Raw genomic sequence first — 19,440 nt, 5'->3', positions numbered from 1 at the left:
TTCAGAAAAAAAAAATACAATCCCAGGAAGAAGTTGAAATCATGAAATCTAATGGCCATAACATTAACATATCTTTTGTGTTTTTATGTTGCCAACATCGCGGGGATCAATAAAAGGAAACTGTATTTCTTGGTAACAAAACATTATAGTGGTAAAAGAAATACCTTTGGATTAATGTGCCTACTCTATAATCCCCTGCTTTTATATTTATCTAACTAATGCCAATCAGAAACCACATTAGTAAATAATAAACGTCACCTTATGTAAATACGGGTGTGCCGTAATGCTCAGGTGTTTAAACTGATAAAGAACGCATTGTATAAATTAAAGTAAAAAGGGTTTGTTTTCATAACAATACTTCATAACTGGGGAGGAGATTTGTTTATTTTCTGGATATCAGTCACTTTTAAATTACTCGATAATGTTTAACTGGAGATCAAATGCAGTGAAACCGCTAACAGAAGTGTTTTTACTGCAATTGTATCAAGGGGTGGCAGCAGCAGAGCTAATTACAGTACTACTGCTAATTAAAAATGGCACTTAAAGAGAAGCTAATGCAGGGAGTAGAACAACTTCTCTGAGGCAGTGCGCTTTAAGAAGGGACTGAGCAAACATTAAAAGAGACGCTGTAAGTATAAAAAACAAAAAAGAAAAAAAAAAAAAGATTACCTCATAACTGGAAAAATGAAAATAAGAGTTATCTTTCAGTTTGTTGCCCTGCATGCAACGATGCCTCCGGGGTGGAAAGTGGGATTTGGCCATTTCATGGAACATTAGCAGCTGTGCTAGAGTTTGCTCTCTAAACACTGCCTCCCCCCACATGTTCAGCAAGGTATGAGGATGTCATAGAAGATGTGCTTTTTTACTAACCTGACTTCCACAGCCTTTTGTCGCTGGTTTTATTTCAGTTTGATATCCTAAAACAATGGTTTTAAAAAGAGGATATTTTTCCAAGTCGCGCTTCCTTTAGTTACTGCTGCTACGATGGCAAAGCATTACATTTTTAACAGTTGTAAAGAAAAGCAAGGATTTGGCAGATTTTATCAAAGGGTTCACGAAATATGACTACTACTCTTACTGTTAAGAGTCTAAGTTACTGTCTAACATTTTGGGCTACTTCATGTTACTTGATGTTAAAGCTAATAAAAATGACAAGGCTAAGGCTGTAATGCTAACTAACGTGCTCACTTACGCGACTCTGGGATTTGTAGTCTTTCTAGTTGCGCATTTTTCATAGTCTTATATTTCAACAGTTTTCGACAAACTGACTTTTTTCACATGGAAATTATCTTTTAAGATTGACAAACATCATATCTGTAATTCGTGGCACAATTCAAACGGGATCGAAAGATACGTTTTCTTTCTCCATTGACTTCAATACATAATTTTTCCGAAATAAGGTCCCGTGGGGCGGAAGTAGATGGGCGGGACTTCGCCTCTCTATTTAATGTTGTGCTCCTTGTACATGGAAGTATTTCTTGGTTCGCACTATTGGTAGCACAACATGCTAGCTAATGCATCTTACATGTATTCCTTACACTGCTTCCCTTGAATTGTGTGGTTTGGCAAATGCTACAATAATAAACCAACTTCCTTAAATGCTGAGTCGCTCTTACTATAGGTAAACCAATTCAACATGAGGAGAAATCCAAAGCATGACAGGCACGTTATGGTTGCTGGGCTGTGATTGGCCGTTCTTGGGAAGGGTTTAAGCACAAAACCGATCATTTATGCTTCAGCAGAATACTCAAAAATCAATAACCTGAATCAGTACCGCAGACAAAAAGGGAACACAAATAAATCCCTGACTGGGGGAATTTCCATTTAGCTAGTCGTACCCTGCAAGTTTCTGGCTGGCTGAGTCTGCTGAGCACAACAGGACAACAACACACACACACACATTACTTTCCTCTATTGATCGCAAAGGAGCGGCCGATTTAATTGAGTTGGAAAAACTTGTTTATCTTCAAGAAGGAGAGTAAAGAAGTGTGTGGTGAGGGGGTCATCTCGCCGTGGGTCACCCTGGAACTTTTACTTTTTCGAGATAAGATACCATCTGAAGCACACACACACACACACACACACACACACACACACACACACACACACACACACACACACTAATACACACCTAATGCTCTGCGACGTGCCGCTACACTTATCATCTTTATGTTCACCACACCAGCAGCTGATAGGAGGCATGTGTGTGATGACTTTGTGTGTGTGTGCATTGAAGCTCTTCAGATTATCACAAGTGACCCCTATCAGACTCAGGGTGACCTCACACACAAATAACAGCCTCTCGGCTCCCTTTGACACAGTGCTTGAGTCAGCAAATCTCTCTTCCCTTTCCGTCTTTCCTCAACGGCATTCATTCCATCAAAAAAATCTGTCGTTCATAATATCTTACACACACAGTGGTGTAAGGACAATCACTCAAATACATAAGTAAAAAAACGAGGCAATAGTTGTTTGAGTATTTTTGTATTATGCTACTTTAAACTTTTACTCCGCTACATTTCTTTTACATATTTAGTTTCTAGTTACTAGTTCTAGTTAGCAGATGTAAGTTATTAATAAGAAATTTAAATCGAGACACATTATATTATAGGTTAAGCCTCCCAGTAGTATTGAAAGTAATTCAAAATAAAACCCCGCTATTACCAAGCACACACTGAAGTAATGATGACATTAATGCACCAATATTAAAAAATAATAATAAAATGTGTTTGGTGCTTAAAATGGCGCACTAAAATATTTTTATGCTCATACTTTTTACTACAGTGACATCACTATGTAACACTAGCTCTTCTACTGGCTAGCACTCAAATACATTGTATGTGATAGGCTAAGGGGCGGGACATCTCTTGACCAATCACAGCAGCACAATTTTGAGTGCAGGACGTTTGCTTGAACCCGAGTATGTTAACACTTCTTTACCTTAAGTGAACCATCTGAGTACTTCTTCCACCTCTGAACACACGCTATCTTAAATCTCTGCCTCCGTCTGTGACCTCGCTGTCCCGGAGGAAGAGGAGGCGATGACGTCACTGAAACAAATGGGCTGTTTGCTATCTGGGACACTGGTGGCGGCGACTTCTGACTTCTGTAAAAACACACAACGCTTTGTCTAACACACACCTTTACTGTACCCTCCCTCCCTCCCTTTCTAACACACACAGGAAAAAAAGAAAGTATCCTGCTTCCATCAGCACTTTCTGCCATGTCCTCGCCAGACCGTCCCTGTCTCCTCTCATGTCCTTAATGACTCTCCCACTCTGTCTACTCACCCCCCCCCCTCCCTCTTTTCATCTCCCTCCTATGCTCAGTTTTGATGTACAGAGTCGCCGCTCTCTATCCCGATTCCCGATGCACTTAGGCGCAATCAATCAGACGATAATTTTCCCCCGCTGACACTCACAACTATCGTGTCCAGAGGAATAAAGCATGATGGGTAGTATTTCTAAAGGTCTTGACGTCCTTGAAAACAAACTCCTGTTAAAAAAAGGGTTTCATAGATCCGGGTTTTGCTGTACCGTGTGGTCTGGCAAAGCTCTGAGCTGTGACATTCCTCGAGTACACTGAGGGAAAACTACAACAAAAAAAGGCTATTCATCATCAAAATAAAAACTAGCTTTAAGCGTGACAGGTTTGGGTTGCATAGGTTTGATTTTGTGCCGTGTTCAATTGGCAAGCAAAGCATTTTTTGGAACAAAAGCAAATCTGAAGAGGATATTGATTGTTCAACACTGAGGAATATCACTTTTTGTAAATCTTGTGAACAGTTCTTTAATTATCCAGAAGTGCACAGTCCTGCTAAAATTCGCTTTTCTACAAGTTACTGATAGTTTATGCCTTTACTGAGTAATGTTATTTGAGGTAAAAATCTATCAAAGTTCACTATAGCCTTTTACAAGGTTGTTATTTTACAGTTTGTTGAACAGTGAATGTAGACCTTATTGGCGACCAAACCATTTTCAAGCATTACTCTAAAGAAATATCTCATAACATTGAATGTAAGGCTCAGTCAGTATTGGAGAAATAGTTGAAAGAAGTACTAGAAAAAAAGAAAAGAAATGTAATCCAAGTGCCCATTTCAACAAGTGCTCTTAAAAAAGAACTGTCGCTTCCACATAACCCCATTTCTCATTACACTCATTCTTGTGCAACCATTCACTACATCTTCTCAAAACAACAACCTTCCTCTTTTCATACTGCTTCCTCTCCTACCGCCTATAACCTTGTTCGGGGTTTCGTAGGAGAAGCACCCACGGTCTCCCAGCAGTCCGAGGGGAGGGATGGATGTCTGAGGCTGGGACTGATAAATGTGTCTCTCCGCTATTGTTGGGGTTTCCTGCAGGATTGTTTGTGGTACATACTGCGTTAGCCTATCACACAAACCGCTTTGAAGCAGAGGCACACGCTGATACATGATAACAGCCGAGACAATGTCTAGACAAGGAGTCAGGACATTGTCTTGCATCCCTGTTAGATTTATACACACAGAGCTGAACTAATTGACTGTCGATTTAGTCATGATAATGCGGGGAGTATAAAACGATGAGGTGCAAAGTCCACTTCTAATTTTTAAAGGGGCCCTATTCTGCTGATGTTCAGGTGTATATCAGTATTTAGTGTCTCCACTTTAAAGAGTCCTCTCCTGCTGATGTTCAGGTGTATATCAGTATGTAGTGTCTCTACTTTAAAGAGTCCTCTCCTGCTGATGTTCAGGTGTATATCAGTATTTAGTGTCTCTACTTTAAAGAGTCCTCTCCTGCTGATGTTCAGTTGTATATCAGTATGTAGTGTCTCTACTTTAAAGAGTCCTCTCCTGCTGATGTTCAGGTGTATATCAGTATGTAGTGTCTCTACTTTAAAGACCCTGTGAAGTGTGCACCTGTGCATGATCTGTTATGCTAATACGTATAGTAATGACCAAAATTGTCCATTGGAACCCATATCAAAAGATATTGGAATAGCAACGAATTTGACGAGTTTTGAATTTTCCGGGGAAATCTGCAGTCGACCTTCGCCTTCGTGGGCGTGGCTTGCGATCTACTGCGTGACGTCACGAGATGGACGCCGCCGCACTGTTTACATTCAGCACCGTTCATTTTTTCTCTTTTTCAAAGTCGAATTTCTCAACGTTTTTGAGCTAGTATTTTCCTGGAAAGTGTGTCGGAGTCGACCTGAAGTGATTGCCAATCGAGAAAACCTGACAATGGAGGTGACAGTGAAGAAAGAGGGATGAAAAACACAGGGGAAACGATGCATTGCCGCTGGCTGTAGTAATGTCTCCTGCTGATGTTCAGGTGTATATCAGTATGTAGTATCTCTACTTTAAAGAGACCTCTCCTGCTGCTGTACAGGTGTATATCAGTATGTAGCATCTCTAATTTAAAGAGTCCTCTCCTGCTGATGTTCAGGTGTATATCAGTATGTAGTGTCTCTACTTTAAAGAGTCCTCTCCTGCTGATGTTCAGGTGTATATCAGTATGTAGTGTCTCTGCTTTAAAGAGTCCTCTCCTGCTGATGTTCAGGTGTATATCAGTATGTAGTGTCTCTACTTTAAAGAGTCCTCTCCTGCTGATGTTCAGGTGTATATCAGTATGTAGTGTCTCTACTTTAAAGAGTCCTCTCCTGCTGATGTTCAGGTGTATATCAGTATGTAGTGTCTCTACTTTAAAGAGTCCTCTCCTGCTGATGTTCAGGTGTATATCAGTATATAGTGTCTCCACTGTGACATGTCTCCATGCTTTAATGTTCAAAAAGCTCTTTATTTTTCTCATGCTGCCTGTGCTGCAGCACCTCTTTTCACCCTCTGTCTGAAACCAGAGCCCAGTCTGCTCTGATTGGTTAGCTGGGCGGCTCTGTTGTGATTGGTCAACCGCTTGCAGATTTCCCGCCCCTTAACCTATCACGTACAATGTGTTGGAAAGATATCCAATAGAAGCGCAAGTGTTACGTAGTGGTGTAACTATCTATTGTATGAAAGGGAAACATTTACAAGCATAATAGGGTCCCTTTAATTGTATTTTTTAAAAGGTTTAATATAATTCTGTCCCTTTCCAGAAGTGTCCCTTATGGATTCAAATGCTAACCTTGACATTTGTGTTGCAAAATGTATGTGTTTGCGCAAATACGACATGTTTCCTAACCCTTATGGAATTTAACTTTTTCGACGACTTGTGAATTTAGATCTGAAAGCCACAAAATAACACAAATAAACCGACCAATGAAGGCAGCTGTAGACAAGCAACTTCTTTGAGGTAAAATGATTGTTTTTGTCAATGGAGTCTGGTGGCTTTGAAAGGAGCATAGCTAATGGCTTCAGTTCCCTTTCAAAAAGTACTCTGACAGCTAGGTGAAGCTGTAAAGATATGCTAAATATAGCGCAGTCTTGAAACCGATATAGATTTTTTTTTGGACTACTTCCTAGTATTGGTATCGACTACTACATTTCTGGTTTCATGACGTCCCTGCTTAAAGGGGCTTTGTGGCCGAACAAAAGGGAATGTGATTCGTGATCAGAGATATTGACGGACCCTTGATGGCGTCTAGGATTGAGAGTGTCACTGGGGAGGGAACCAGGATTGCTTCTTGGCAGGGAGGAAAATACTGGAGGTGAAGAACTGAACGACTCAATAGCAGCCTGACACACACACACACACACACACACACACACACACACACACACACACACACACACACACACACACACACACACACACACACACACACACACACACACACACACACACACACACACACACACACACACACACACACACACACACACACACACACACACACACACACACACACACACACACACACACACACTAACTATTATGGCAGCTGAAGCAAAGAAGAGATATTAAAACTTAATTCTCCTGCTATTTGCTCCGAATGGTAAATATATTCCCTCATTGGATTTGAAAGCACGGGCTGAATATATTACTTCAGAGTAAAAAGGGCTGCTTTTAAAACTGCTGACATCCAGAGCCACTCACAATGAATGGACTCAATTTGAATATGCTCAGATATTACCGTGTGTTGATTCACATTCAACTTTTGTAATATAAACCGAAAACACTTCCTTCCCCATCTCCTACATCCTTCTAACCACCTTCTCTAGATCCTCCTTCCTTCTCTATTCTGTCTCCTATCTTCTTTCCTTCTCATCTTAACCTATTCTGTCTCCTATGTTCTTTCCTTCTCATGTCCTTCTATAAAACGTGTTTCCTTATCCTTTCCTCCTTCCCTGTCTCCTCGTTAACTTCTTACCTATTTGTTTCCCTTCTCAAGCCACTATTTTCCTTCCTTTATCTTCTATAACATCTTTCCTACTTCTCTCCCCATCTCCTTTTTTCACTACCTCAATATTAACTTGTGTTCCTCCTTCTCTCTTTCCCTACTTTGTAATGTCTTTATGTACTTTCTTTCACTTCTTTCTTGTCACCTTTCCTTCCCCATATAACATTCTCTAACTACTATTTCCTGTATCTCCTTAGTTCCTTCCTTTAAACTCCATCAATTCCTTTCTTCCTCTTTGTCTGCTGTACCATTCATCTTTCTCAAAAACGCAATAAACGACAAACCAAAAATGGGCCAATATCTAAAACGATACAAACCAGCTTTCAGCGTCAGCTACGTGATACCCAAATCCATCATAAACTATAAAAACGAAAATGACGTGGTGAAGCAGCTTTTTCTCCTTCCACATAAAAGCCTCCGTCTGATTCCACGCATTGTAATTGTTCTTTAGTGGCAGAGCATTCACGGCACAATGTGCAAGGCCATCTTCAGCCAAGCTGCAGCGCGTCCGCGTGTTGATGTGAAAAAGGAATGTACAGTCTATTGACCCCAATTCTGTGGGTCTGTGCTTTCTAATTTTAAGGCCAGATTTCTCTCAGCTGTGGCTGTAATGGATGGGGCGGCCGTGAGGTAGCAGGGACACCACCTGGCCGCCGAGCCTCCGTCAGCAGCCCCGTCCTGACAGGCCTGACGGATGCACACACACAGACACGGATGCACACACACACACACAGACACACACAGGCACGGATGCACACACACACAGACACACACACGCAGTAGGTGTTTGAATAAGGGCTTTTAAATGACTTACATTATGTTAGCAGTTTCCATTAAACAGCAGCATGTTGTCAGTACACACTGTAAATGTGCACTGCACTTGAAGTATTGCTCACTAAAGTGTATTATAGCTAACAGCGTTTCGCTGTGTGCTATTCATTTGAGGAATTCGATAGCATTTTTCAAACTAACAGCTTGACTTATTAAGTTGCTACGGGGGAAAAACACAATGCAATTGTCTATTAAACGGTGTAATAATGTATTTTAGTTTATTATACTGTGTTCTAAGTTACTCTGTATATTTATATTGTGTAAACTCTATATCTTTAACTGTTGATATGAATATATTCTCCGTCTAATTTCCATTTAATCGTATTATTTAACATCAGACTTGTTTACATTCTCCTGTGACAAGAATTTCCCAAATCGGGATCAATAAAGTAAGTCTGATAGTCTAATCACAATAATGCTTCTAAATGCAAATGAGATTATATTCACTACCAAACTATCCCTTTGATATTATATCTTTGCAATACATTAGAGAGAATACAGGGCTCGACATTAAGGACTGCCCGATGGCCCGGGGCCATCTAGTATTTAGCTCGGGCAATGAAGCCTCACCTGCTAGTTGCCCGATCGGGCAATCTATTATGCCAGTATCATGCAGCTCGCGGATCCAGTAATGAGTGACCCGACAGTAAAACTAACCATATCTATAACTAGTTTAGTTTGAGAGGTAATTAAAATAGCTACGAGTGATATTCTAACCTGAAGTGTGTGTTTTGTCCGCTCACCGCTGCATGTGATCATGCAGAGCTGCGTGTCGACTCTTCAGCAGCAGCAGCTGATCTCTCTCTCTCCCGTCAGACGGTCAGATTAGACTTCACTCGCGTTTATGTCCATATCGATCCGATCCAGCTAGTTCTAGCTAATGATATGACTACCTGCCTATTAAAAGACACCTAAACAATAAGTGTCGCTATGCAACCGGGTGAGGCCACAAAGTATAGCGCAGCATTATGCATTTGTTTACATGCCCACCGGAGCCCCGAGGCATTACCAACAGATCAACACACAATCAACCCAGACAGGACATCTCTTTCTCCACATTACGTGTTAGACATTAGAATTTACTCTTGTCTGTCACATAAGTGGCGCAACTGAAGCGGTATTGCGCTAAAGGGAAATTATTTTTGACCGAAGAGATTTAGATTTGCCGGCTAACGGGAACTCCGACGTCACCATGTTGTGTGCTTCGCGGATGCGCTCGGCTCCTCTCGACTGCTGCTCGGGTCTGCTCGGTCCGCTTCCGGATGAGGAAGCATTCATTCGACCAATTTACAGTCGATAACATTACAAAGATTTTTAACAGGGGCCATAATAGTGTAAATAATGTTTGTTTTGGCAGTTATAACTGAATGTAATGTTTTCTACTTTTTTACATCTGGGAAGGCATTTGCCTTCATCAGATGGAAAGTGTCTTGACCAACAACTAAGTATTTCTTATAGCTATGCAGGGCATGCAAGCGAGCAAATAAACAAGTGAAATGAAGAATACAATTGAAATTGTACAATATAATATTGTGGTGGTTCATCTTATAATTCAGTCTAGAGAATGCACCAGACAGCATCTACAGTAAGACCTGGAAAAATCTAAATGTTTTAGGGGGAGGCCCCCCAAACCCTTCGTGCCATTTCGTCCGCGCGCATTTTTCAGGGCAATCTCTATTGGGCTCAGGGCCATCTGTAAATTAGCTTAGATGGCCCACAGGGCCATCCCCCAAAATCCTTAATGTCACGCACTGCAATAGAATGATAGCACAATAAGAAACTATCTATATATAGTTTTTTTCCTTCTAAATTGACCAGAATTAGTATTTGTTTTATCCGCAACAACAACAATTGCGGTGGTTGTGATCTCTGCAAAGCTTCCCTCTCTATAAGGGATTAACACAGCGCAGCAATCATTGTTAATTAGCTCTAGCTGAGACATCAACATCAAAAAGGTTCACTCTGACAGCAACAACAGCGAGATAAATTCGCCTTTAGCTGGGGAATACCTCCGAACTGCTTCCTGCTGCTCCCTGTGACCTACTTACCACCACTTGGTTCATCAAAAAGAAACTGAGCGGGAGTATCCGCAGCTTGAGCAAACATTTATCACGGAGTCATCTGATGACTGTCTGAACTGTGTGTGGGGTCTGAAGTGAGTAATGCAGCTAATTCTGCAGAACTTGACTAATTCTCTACACTGGAAGCATCATCTCAGAGCTGCTGTTTGAGTGGCAGTGAGTCGAGAAGCTTGTTTTTTTTTACCGCGCACAAGTCTTCCTCTTTTGGGAGGAAGCTTTGATTAACGTAATAAACAAGGAACCAGCGAACGGAAGTGTTACGTAATGTCGAAACAAGTGATCTCGACTAAACAAGGAAGTGATGCTTCCCTATTTTAAGGAGAATTGTAAGGAATGTGGAGCAGGGTGTGTCCGTTTTCGTGTGTGTGCAAGAAGGTACAGGATGTTAGCCTTTGCTCTCAACATGTGTATTAGCGTACAGCTCATCCAATAGGGAGGCACAATTCATCAAAGTTTTATGGAAATGGAAATATGGACAGGTGCAATATTCATATTAATAAGGTAGCGCAATATTAAGTAAAGGGCCAATATGTTTTTATATAAATGACTGTACAGATGTTTTTCAATTGTAAACAAATAATAATGCAAAGATAATCAATTCATCTGATATCATTATCAAAATATCAGTCAAAAATAAAAAATACATTTTACAAAATCATGTAGCCCTAGTACATAATATGTACAATGTACACATGGCCATGATTACCCCCATTAGGTTATAGGGACTACAAAGGCTCTGATTTACAGAGGTGTTTACCAAAAATGTATACATTCTGCCAACAATGTGTCGTTTTTTTTAAAGGAATTGTTCCACATTTTGGGAAATTTGCCAAATACGCGTATTTTTGGCAAGAAAATGTATGCAACTCTGGTGTAAATGACGTGAATATGAAGCTATAGCCAGCAGCGCGATAGCCTAGCGCAAACACAAAGTGAGAAACAGCCAGCTTGGCTCAGGTTCAAAAGGTAATAAATTGGTCTAGGGATCATATATTTTATGTTTTGATCAAAGAAAATGTCACTACAAAGAAGCAGCCTGTGCCTGGACTGCTGTTTTCATCAAATATACATTGGGCAATACACCGGCTCCAAATGGCTGTGGTCCATCCGAATATCAAAGTGATTTTTCCTGTGTTTTAAAAGGGATTGCGTTGTGAATTATTCACAGTCTGCACACGGGAGGATTGGATGTAAATGCAGGACACGATACGTTTATTTGAAGAACAAAACAAACTGTGTTTCCATCTTGTTGGAAATTAATAAAACCGCAACTCTCGCCCTGATTTAATATCTGCTCTGTTTCAAAAAGCTGCACTGCACTGTTGCATATAAATTGAGACGTTTCACTGGCTGGGGGTTTGATCTGATCTTTCCTCTTAGAATAACTGAACACTGCCTGGTCAAAAGAAAAATGTAAATGAATGAAAACTTTCTCCCAAACATAGCGGGGTTCCAGAGGTTGGATAGATTTTAATTTTCCTGAATTATTGTGATTGAAAGTCTGCAAATCCACAAAGGGCCGTGTTATTTTCCAAAGTTTTTGTATTAAGTTAATTCACCCGATAATTCATTCACCATCGTGCTTCCAGCTCGTATACAGGGGAGATAATTCATTTCTCTGCAGTCCAAAGCTATTTCTATTATTCACGCCATGTGTCCAATGTTTACGTCCTCGGAGGGATTGGAATAAAGGATCCAAATGTTTGTATTTATGAATGTGTGGGCGAGACAGGCTTTAGTAATAGTGGATTGGTTGATGTGGCCTCCCTTTGACTGCCCTGGAGATGTTTTCTGTCTGCGTCTGCGTCTGCGTGTGAACTGTGAATCATTCATTTTAGGGTGAAGACTTGGTTATGGTAAGGGCTAGGGTTAGACATGTGTTGGTTATGGTTAGGATAAGTCTCCAGGAAATGCATGTAAGTCAATGTAATGTCCCCTGAAGTGATGTATACATGGTGTGTGTGTGTGTGTGTGTGTGTGTGTGTGTGTGTGTGTGTGTGTGTGTGTGTGTCTCTCCCTACCTCGTTGCCGTACATCATGAGGTGGTGGGTGGCGATGAGGGCTTTGAAGACCACCACCCAGCTGGAGTTGGCCGTGCGCTCGAACAGCGTGTCCGCCAGCTGGGGAATGCTCACGTTCATCTCATTGGTGCAGTGGATCAGATCTGAGAGGAATAAAAAGAAAAGAGAAGTTACGCAACAGAAGTAATGAGAAAAGTTTTTTTTAAAAGGTTTGATAACCCTGATCGGAGGCAACAACGGCAAATTGCTTTTCACTCAAGAGATGGAAAAATGCAGACGTACCAAGGACGGACCAAACACTACGGATGAAAACTGAATAGAAGTGTGAAGGACAGATGTAGCTGCAGAACTTTTTCTAACCTCCTCCGCCTCCTCCTTTCACGACTTTTACTTTTATCCCTTTTTCCGAGATATATTCACAGAAGTTCAGATGTCGGACATTTACTGAGCCTCCAGTCGCAGGAATGTAAAGTTACACAACTTATTATGGTTTTGGCACTCAGAAGTGAACAAGTGCAAGTATTTCTAAGGTCTTAAGTGTGCCGTATGTATTTATTGTATACTTTTACAATGATTTACAAATTCTTTGTCGCTCAAAGTTGGTTTGGTTTGCTTTTAAACATGCTATATTGAACAGTGGGAAGATTAACCAAATTGTTGAACCACGGAAAACTCATCACAAACAATGAAGTTCATCATGAAAGTATTTCAACTGAATTGAACAAATATGAGTTTATATTCTGAGCAAAGAGCATCTGTTAATGAAATAAGCCGATAAATAAAAAGTATTATTATATATAAATATCTCTAAGTATGGATCGCTGGTTGTACGAAAAATACTTCTGTTGGCTGTGGGAAATGGCTTATATTTCTTAAACCAATCGATATTCATTTTGTGGATTCTTTGATATAATAATAATAATGTTTGCAAAGGACAGTTTTTATATTCTCTTCTTCTATTCAATTGCCGCAGGTGCAGATAAACTCAAATGCATCATAGAAAACATCAAAAGTCCATAAACATGTGCATCAATGTAAGAATCTGATGTGCAGAGACGGGAAGGTTTAAACATTCATCCCCGAGGCGACAGAAGTCCTATTTCTTTTACAGGAGATCTTATCGAGCCATCAATGCATAAAACCCTTTTTAATTTACTACAAGCCGACTTCACTTCGAGGTACTCGATATGACCGCAGCAGATCCTAACAGCCCGGCACTAGCTCACCGTTCTCACCACTTTAGTTGAGATTGATTCAAACTGATTCTTCTTCAGGTCCCCGAGCTTATTATAAAGATTCAGTGTCTTCACTCACAACAGGTAACAAACACAGCGATCCTCTCAAGCAGAAACATCAATACAGACACACACACAGGGCTAAATCGATCATTCAGACTAGATATCAGTTTTTGTCGTTTCATTTCCATGGTGTTTTCCACCCCCCTTTTTCATTGCTTCGCCTCTACCTCCAAGCAGTCTTTCTTTCCACTCCCCATCCTTTGTTCTGCACCACGGGACAGTATGGGCTGCCGGCTCTCACACCTGGTAACTACGAAAACAGCTTCTCATTAGACAACTGAAGGACTAGAGAAGGGAGAGTCCCGTCGGGAGACTTCATCATCATAACTGGGTGTACGCGCTCATTCAATAAAGTGCATCTTCGCTCTACTCACTTAACACATCATCTCCCTCGAGCTCATGCCCACACGTACAGTAACAAAACACAGCAGACCTCAAGTCTAGCATTTCTCTCCTTCACTCAACATGGGAGCTCTCCTACTTCACACACACACCGTGCGGTGAGCTTTTAAGTCTATTCAAATTATTGTCACGTAATACACAAAAGGTACATTAAAGCACACTTAGCTGCTAGTGAATGACAACCAAGCAGAATAGTGTTTGTTTAGCAGCTATCATAGTGTCAGGATGTCACGCCTGTTGGGAAATGTTCCAGTTATATGAAGGCATGAGCGTAGCAGCCCCTTCTCACAATTGCATTGAAATCAGAACATTTTCTTGCGTTGCCCGGAGGAGCTGATCCAAAATGTATGAATAATTCAGAACGGATATCAAACTGACTTTACTCTGCCAGCGTTCTAGTTCAGTCGGTGTTTTGTCCGATTGAGCTATTGGTGAAAAGAATGGCTCGGATAATTAATGATGATGAGATTGGTTGGTTGATGACGTTTCTATCGTGACTCTCTCCTATTGTGTGCTAAACTCCAGACATTGTTAGGACCTGATGAATTGATGGCAAGGGATTGGACGTTTTGATGACGCTTACATCGTGACTGGCGTGGTGGAAGAAAAACAAACACCCATGGAGGCTTTTACGCGAAGACAAGGTCTATCTGGAGAGTCAACGACATTCGGGAACTTAAGTAAGTAAGGGACAAACGGCAAAATAAGTAGAAACATTCAAGAACGGCCAAAAGTCTTCAGTCAAGTTGTGCGCTATAGCTAGGCGAAACAGCAAATCTCCTGATGTGTGCAACATGTGTGAAAGGTACATCGTTTGGACGCGATGTTTCGAAAGTTGTCCGGAGTCGATTAGCGAAACGTTCCAGCAAATAAATGCAAATGAAGAATGAGTATTTTTAACACCGGCCTTGCTATCTTCAACTTGTCTTTCTGTCTCTGTCCATCTGTTTCCCGCTCTTACTGCGTCTCTGCATGATATCAACAATGCTGATTAGATACAATTCTCTAAACTGGAAACAGGCATTTAAAGCGTCTGGAGGAGTTGTTTTCAATCAATCGCTTACATTTCCGCAGCTACCTTTTTCTCTCCGCCTGTCCATCTTCTTTTCTTTTAAACCAAGCTCATGTTTTTTTCATTAGGTCTGGAAGTAGTGTGTGAGAGAACGAGAGAACGAAGAGAAGGACTGATTAGGTCTGTGGGGACGCTTGTGCATGGGCGTGTGCGTGTGCATGGGCATGGGCGTGTGCGTGTGCGTGTGATAATGTAAAGAGGGGGAGTACATGTGCTGACTTAATCAGGCAGAGTGCAAAGCTTTAGTTGCCACTGATCCCAGAGTCCGGGGAGAAAAAAGGAAGGCGAGTCTATTGAGGCAAAAATTAGGGTAGGGGTAAAGAGAAAGGAGAGTTAAGGGAGTGATGGAGAGGTAAACGAGAGGAAGGTACAAAACGATCGAGAATACGGGGAAAGGAGAAGGATATAGTCAAACGAAAAGATAATGAGACATGAGAGACATGAGTGTCTCTTCATCCGGACAATTTGCAGGAATCCACACACAGCTCAACAAGCCTCCTCGCCTCGCTGTATCTCGCCTCTCCTCCCTGACGTAGTATGCAGCAGAAGCAGGTCTGAGAGGATGTGTTTTTACCCCCTTAAGCAAACCACGAGCAATTACACTGACCACGAATGGAAAAATACTGCACAAGATGCACCGTCAACATCCTCAACTGGAAAGCTTTACTGACATGTCAACGTTCTGCAAGCAATTACATATTACACGATATATAAACAGTAAGAGAAATTATAACGTAATGTCAAAAGTCTGTTCTCACTACAAGTAGTTCTAAGCTCAGTTTAGGGGTCTTGGTGCAATCTTTGCTATTGTATTCTCTGTTTACTCAACACTGCTTTTGTACCCAGAGATTTGAAATAATCAAACTGTGCTGTGATCGTCTGTTTTCGTGTGTCCACATCCCGACATGATATCAGTAATGCTCCCAAAGAACATGACAATCATGACATTTTGGACAATACATACTGCTTCCAAGTCAAAATAAATGACGGATGAACTTGACCAATGTTGGTTAAGCTCATTAAATGCTATACTTCATATCTATTTTTTTTCTATTCTTTATACATTTTGTTTATTGTAAGCAACATTGAATATATATATTCTGGCCTTTTATAGACAAAATGATTGATTGTTTAATTTGGAAAGTGCCTCTATTTATATTTCCTTCCCTTCCTCTCTATGCATTCAGCTCTCTCTCGCATTTGATTCTCCTTCTTTGTTGTTAATCTTGCTTGACTGTTGCTGCCTTGAACAAGAAATTAGCATTGAGACAACAAAACCAACGCGCTCTCATTACACACATGTGGGAGGAATGGCTGCTGGGTAAATGTGATCTCATTTCGCTCACAGTGACCTTCTCTGTTCCTCCTGATCTGAGGCCCATTGTTACAGCTCATCTGTTGACCAAGCCACAATAGACCGGAGACTTCCTGGTACCAAGGGACCAGAGGGAGGAAGTGTGTGCTTGGTGGTACACTTGGTCGCAATGAACCAAGAGAATCCATATTTAATGTAACATAGCTGTTATTGGATTTATTTGTGAGTGTATCTGAGTGAGAAAGCAGGTGGTCGGATCAAGCGGAGGAGAAAGAGATCACATCTGGCCCAGCTGGCTAGCTTCTATCTGAGCTCGCCTCTCGTCTTTTTATCCTTCTTCAAATCCCCCATATCCAACCGCTTCAATGCACACACACATAAACACAACTTTCATCTCCCTCATCTCTTCTGATCTGCAGAAAAACTCGTCTCCTGACTCTCTTTCCATTACCTTGTCTTTGTTGTGCAGCTAGAAAATATAACTAATTAACCTTATCGAGAATCTGTTTCTAATCTTTCCGTCCGAATAGGTAATCCATTTTTGACACATGGGATTAACGGCTATGCTATATGATGACACAAAAAGTGCAGAAAATGACTAAATGTAATAAGAAACAATGTGAGTGTTTAACAGTAAGATGTAACAGTTGTCACAGAGCAACATTAGCATTTATGTCAAATGAGAGTCTGATTTTCAAGGGCTTTTAGCTCCGATGTTGGTCTTCACCAGTGCCTTATACTGAATCAATGAGCTGAAAGACATTAAAAGGCAATATTCAATGCCACGCTGATAATTGATCGAATTAAGATAAATAAATAAAAAAAAGGTATAGAAATACTAGTTCCTATCTGTAGTAGGGCTGGGCGATATGATCTCTAAATGATATCGCGATATTTACTGACTATATCGCGATATACGATATATATCGCGATATTCTGAAATGTCCTCTAAAAACAATAAAACAAATTTTATTTAACCCCCTGATGTTTACAGTCACGCCAGTATGATGATTCTAGTAGTCCCTGCAACATATGTCTGCATTTAAAAAATCGACTAATAATGAAGAAAATGAACACATTTGTTGCAATAGTAATGTATGCACTAACTACATTACTACTTGTACTACAACATTTGAATCATCAGTTCTTCCTCATTTTCCTCAATTGTTCATATTTGGTTTATTAAAATAATGATATTGTGGTCATTGTTCAAAAATGTCTGCTATTATTATGAGTAGTATTATTATTATTAGTATAATGCGCTTTCTGTCTTCCTGTCATTATCAGGAATTAGATATGTAATGGCTATGTATTCGATTAGATTAGAACCTTCATTCTCCTAAACTGCTGGGACATTTCCCTATAGCCAATACCTTTTATATTTTTCTACTCTTCACTTACTTGTCAGCATAGGTCGGCATTGATGTACAGAGCCGACAGAAGACCTTGTTATATTGGCATCATATTGAGAGGTGCAGTGACGCGTCCTAAAACCAGGAAGTAAGCTGCTGGTTCCCTCGACAAAAAAGCAATGGGATTTCTCCATAGGGTTTTGGAAAATAGCTGGAAATAAGGTCTGTGGAAAATAAACCTGTTTGATAAATGTACGTTTTGTTCAGCCGGATAATCTCCACATGTCTACCCTACTTTTATAATTTTCGAATCATAAATCTAATCGATAGATTATAAAAGGGTTTTAGGACACGTCACTGCACCACTAGAAAACAACTCCATCGATCAAGCTGGCTGAAACTTTCTCTCCCTCTTCTTCTCATGCTACCTGTCACTCTCCTTTAACTCCTCCGGTGACTTTCTTTATTTGAAGATAGTTTTTTGCCCGGCGCTCACGGGCAAACGGGAGCCGCTGTTTGCTGCGGAGCCAGCGCGAGCAGGCTCCCGTTTGCCTTTCACCCAACAACGACAACCGCCTCACGAAACGCTATGTTGTAGCGTTAATAAACAAAACAATTTAACAACATTGCTTGTCAAAGTACCTATACCACAGGACCATTTTTTTTTTTTTAAGCAATATTTTTAGTGGCCCGAGCGGGCAAGTGGAAAGTACGTTATGCTGGCCCGGGGTGTCTAAATAGTGCTTCCGAGCCAGCGGCCATTTATAATGTCGAGCCCTGCTCTGTCACTGTGCATGTGTGTAATGTTTGTGTGCAAGTTAGACGGGGCCTGCGTGTGTGCCTGCGTGTGTGACTGTTTCTATATGAGGGAGAAAGGAAAGCTCATTTTGGCCGCGGCGGGAAATTGATTTGACAACATAATACTCGATGTTCACGATGTGGTCATTTACGACATCGCATGGAGTGCAATCCACGATGTATCGTGTAAACTCGATATATCGCCCAGCCCTAATCTGTAGTAAATCAAATAAGTCTATTATAGCTTTTACAGCTGCTATCAGTCGATATGGACTCCATGTTCAGTAGACTTGACATTCTCAACACCAAGATTTGGAAAGTGGGATCTAGATAATTCCCCAAGCCTTCTGGTGGGATAGAGTCTGAGGTGGATTAACCATTGTGAACAGACCTGCAATCATCCCCTCAATCCTATCTTAACATCTTTTTAAACCTTGGCCTGGCATGACGGGACCTCAGTGCCTTGCTTTGTGAGCCTGACACAGTTTAATTCACTTCAGAGACCACCATGAGGAAGTCAGGCTCGCATAGCTGGAATTCCATAGCTGCCTAAAGAAAATATATCCGGAAGAAATCTCAAAGACTTACGTGTTTAACTGAGGTTTTTATGAAGACGAGACAGTATGTTTACACAGTAGACATGTGACACCAATGTAATCACTGAACTTGGGGACCTTCCTGAAAACAATGATTTCATAGCATTTTATAAGGATGTCCAAGAAGAAACTACAACTACTCGCTTTGTTCGATAGTGTTTCCACCACCATCAGCAGTGCAGAACGTGACTGTGATGAATCTCAGACATCCACAAGTCGAAGAAACATCAAATTGCACTAACTCTTACAATATCTAGAAATGTAAGACTATCGTACCGGCTGATATCGTCATATTTTTTTTGCTCATTCTTTATATATAGATAATGCTGAGTTGTTTTCTGTTGATTTCATGGGTTA

The 19,440-nt window shown here is 40.8% G+C and overlaps 1 protein-coding gene across 7 annotated transcripts in view; it reads right to left on the bottom strand.

The window, feature by feature from the left end:
- LOC307033394 (phosphatidylinositol-binding clathrin assembly protein) overlaps positions 1–19,440 on the bottom strand; it is an 84,759-nt gene that overhangs the window by 54,484 nt on the left and 10,835 nt on the right. For all 7 annotated transcript variants that reach the window (XM_079671845.1, XM_079671849.1, XM_079671847.1 and 4 more), the window contains exon 2: positions 12,251–12,393. In XM_079671845.1, coding sequence (XP_079527971.1) covers positions 12,251–12,393 — 143 coding nt within the window. The remainder of the gene's footprint in view (positions 1–12,250; positions 12,394–19,440) is intronic.

Source organism: Notothenia rossii, assembly GCF_949606895.1.
Source record: "Notothenia rossii genome assembly, chromosome: 3".
In the NCBI taxonomy this organism is placed as follows: domain Eukaryota; kingdom Metazoa; phylum Chordata; class Actinopteri; order Perciformes; family Nototheniidae; genus Notothenia; species Notothenia rossii.
The sequence above is the reverse complement of the archived record's forward strand: the minus strand, read 5'-3'. Positions and strand labels throughout refer to the sequence as shown.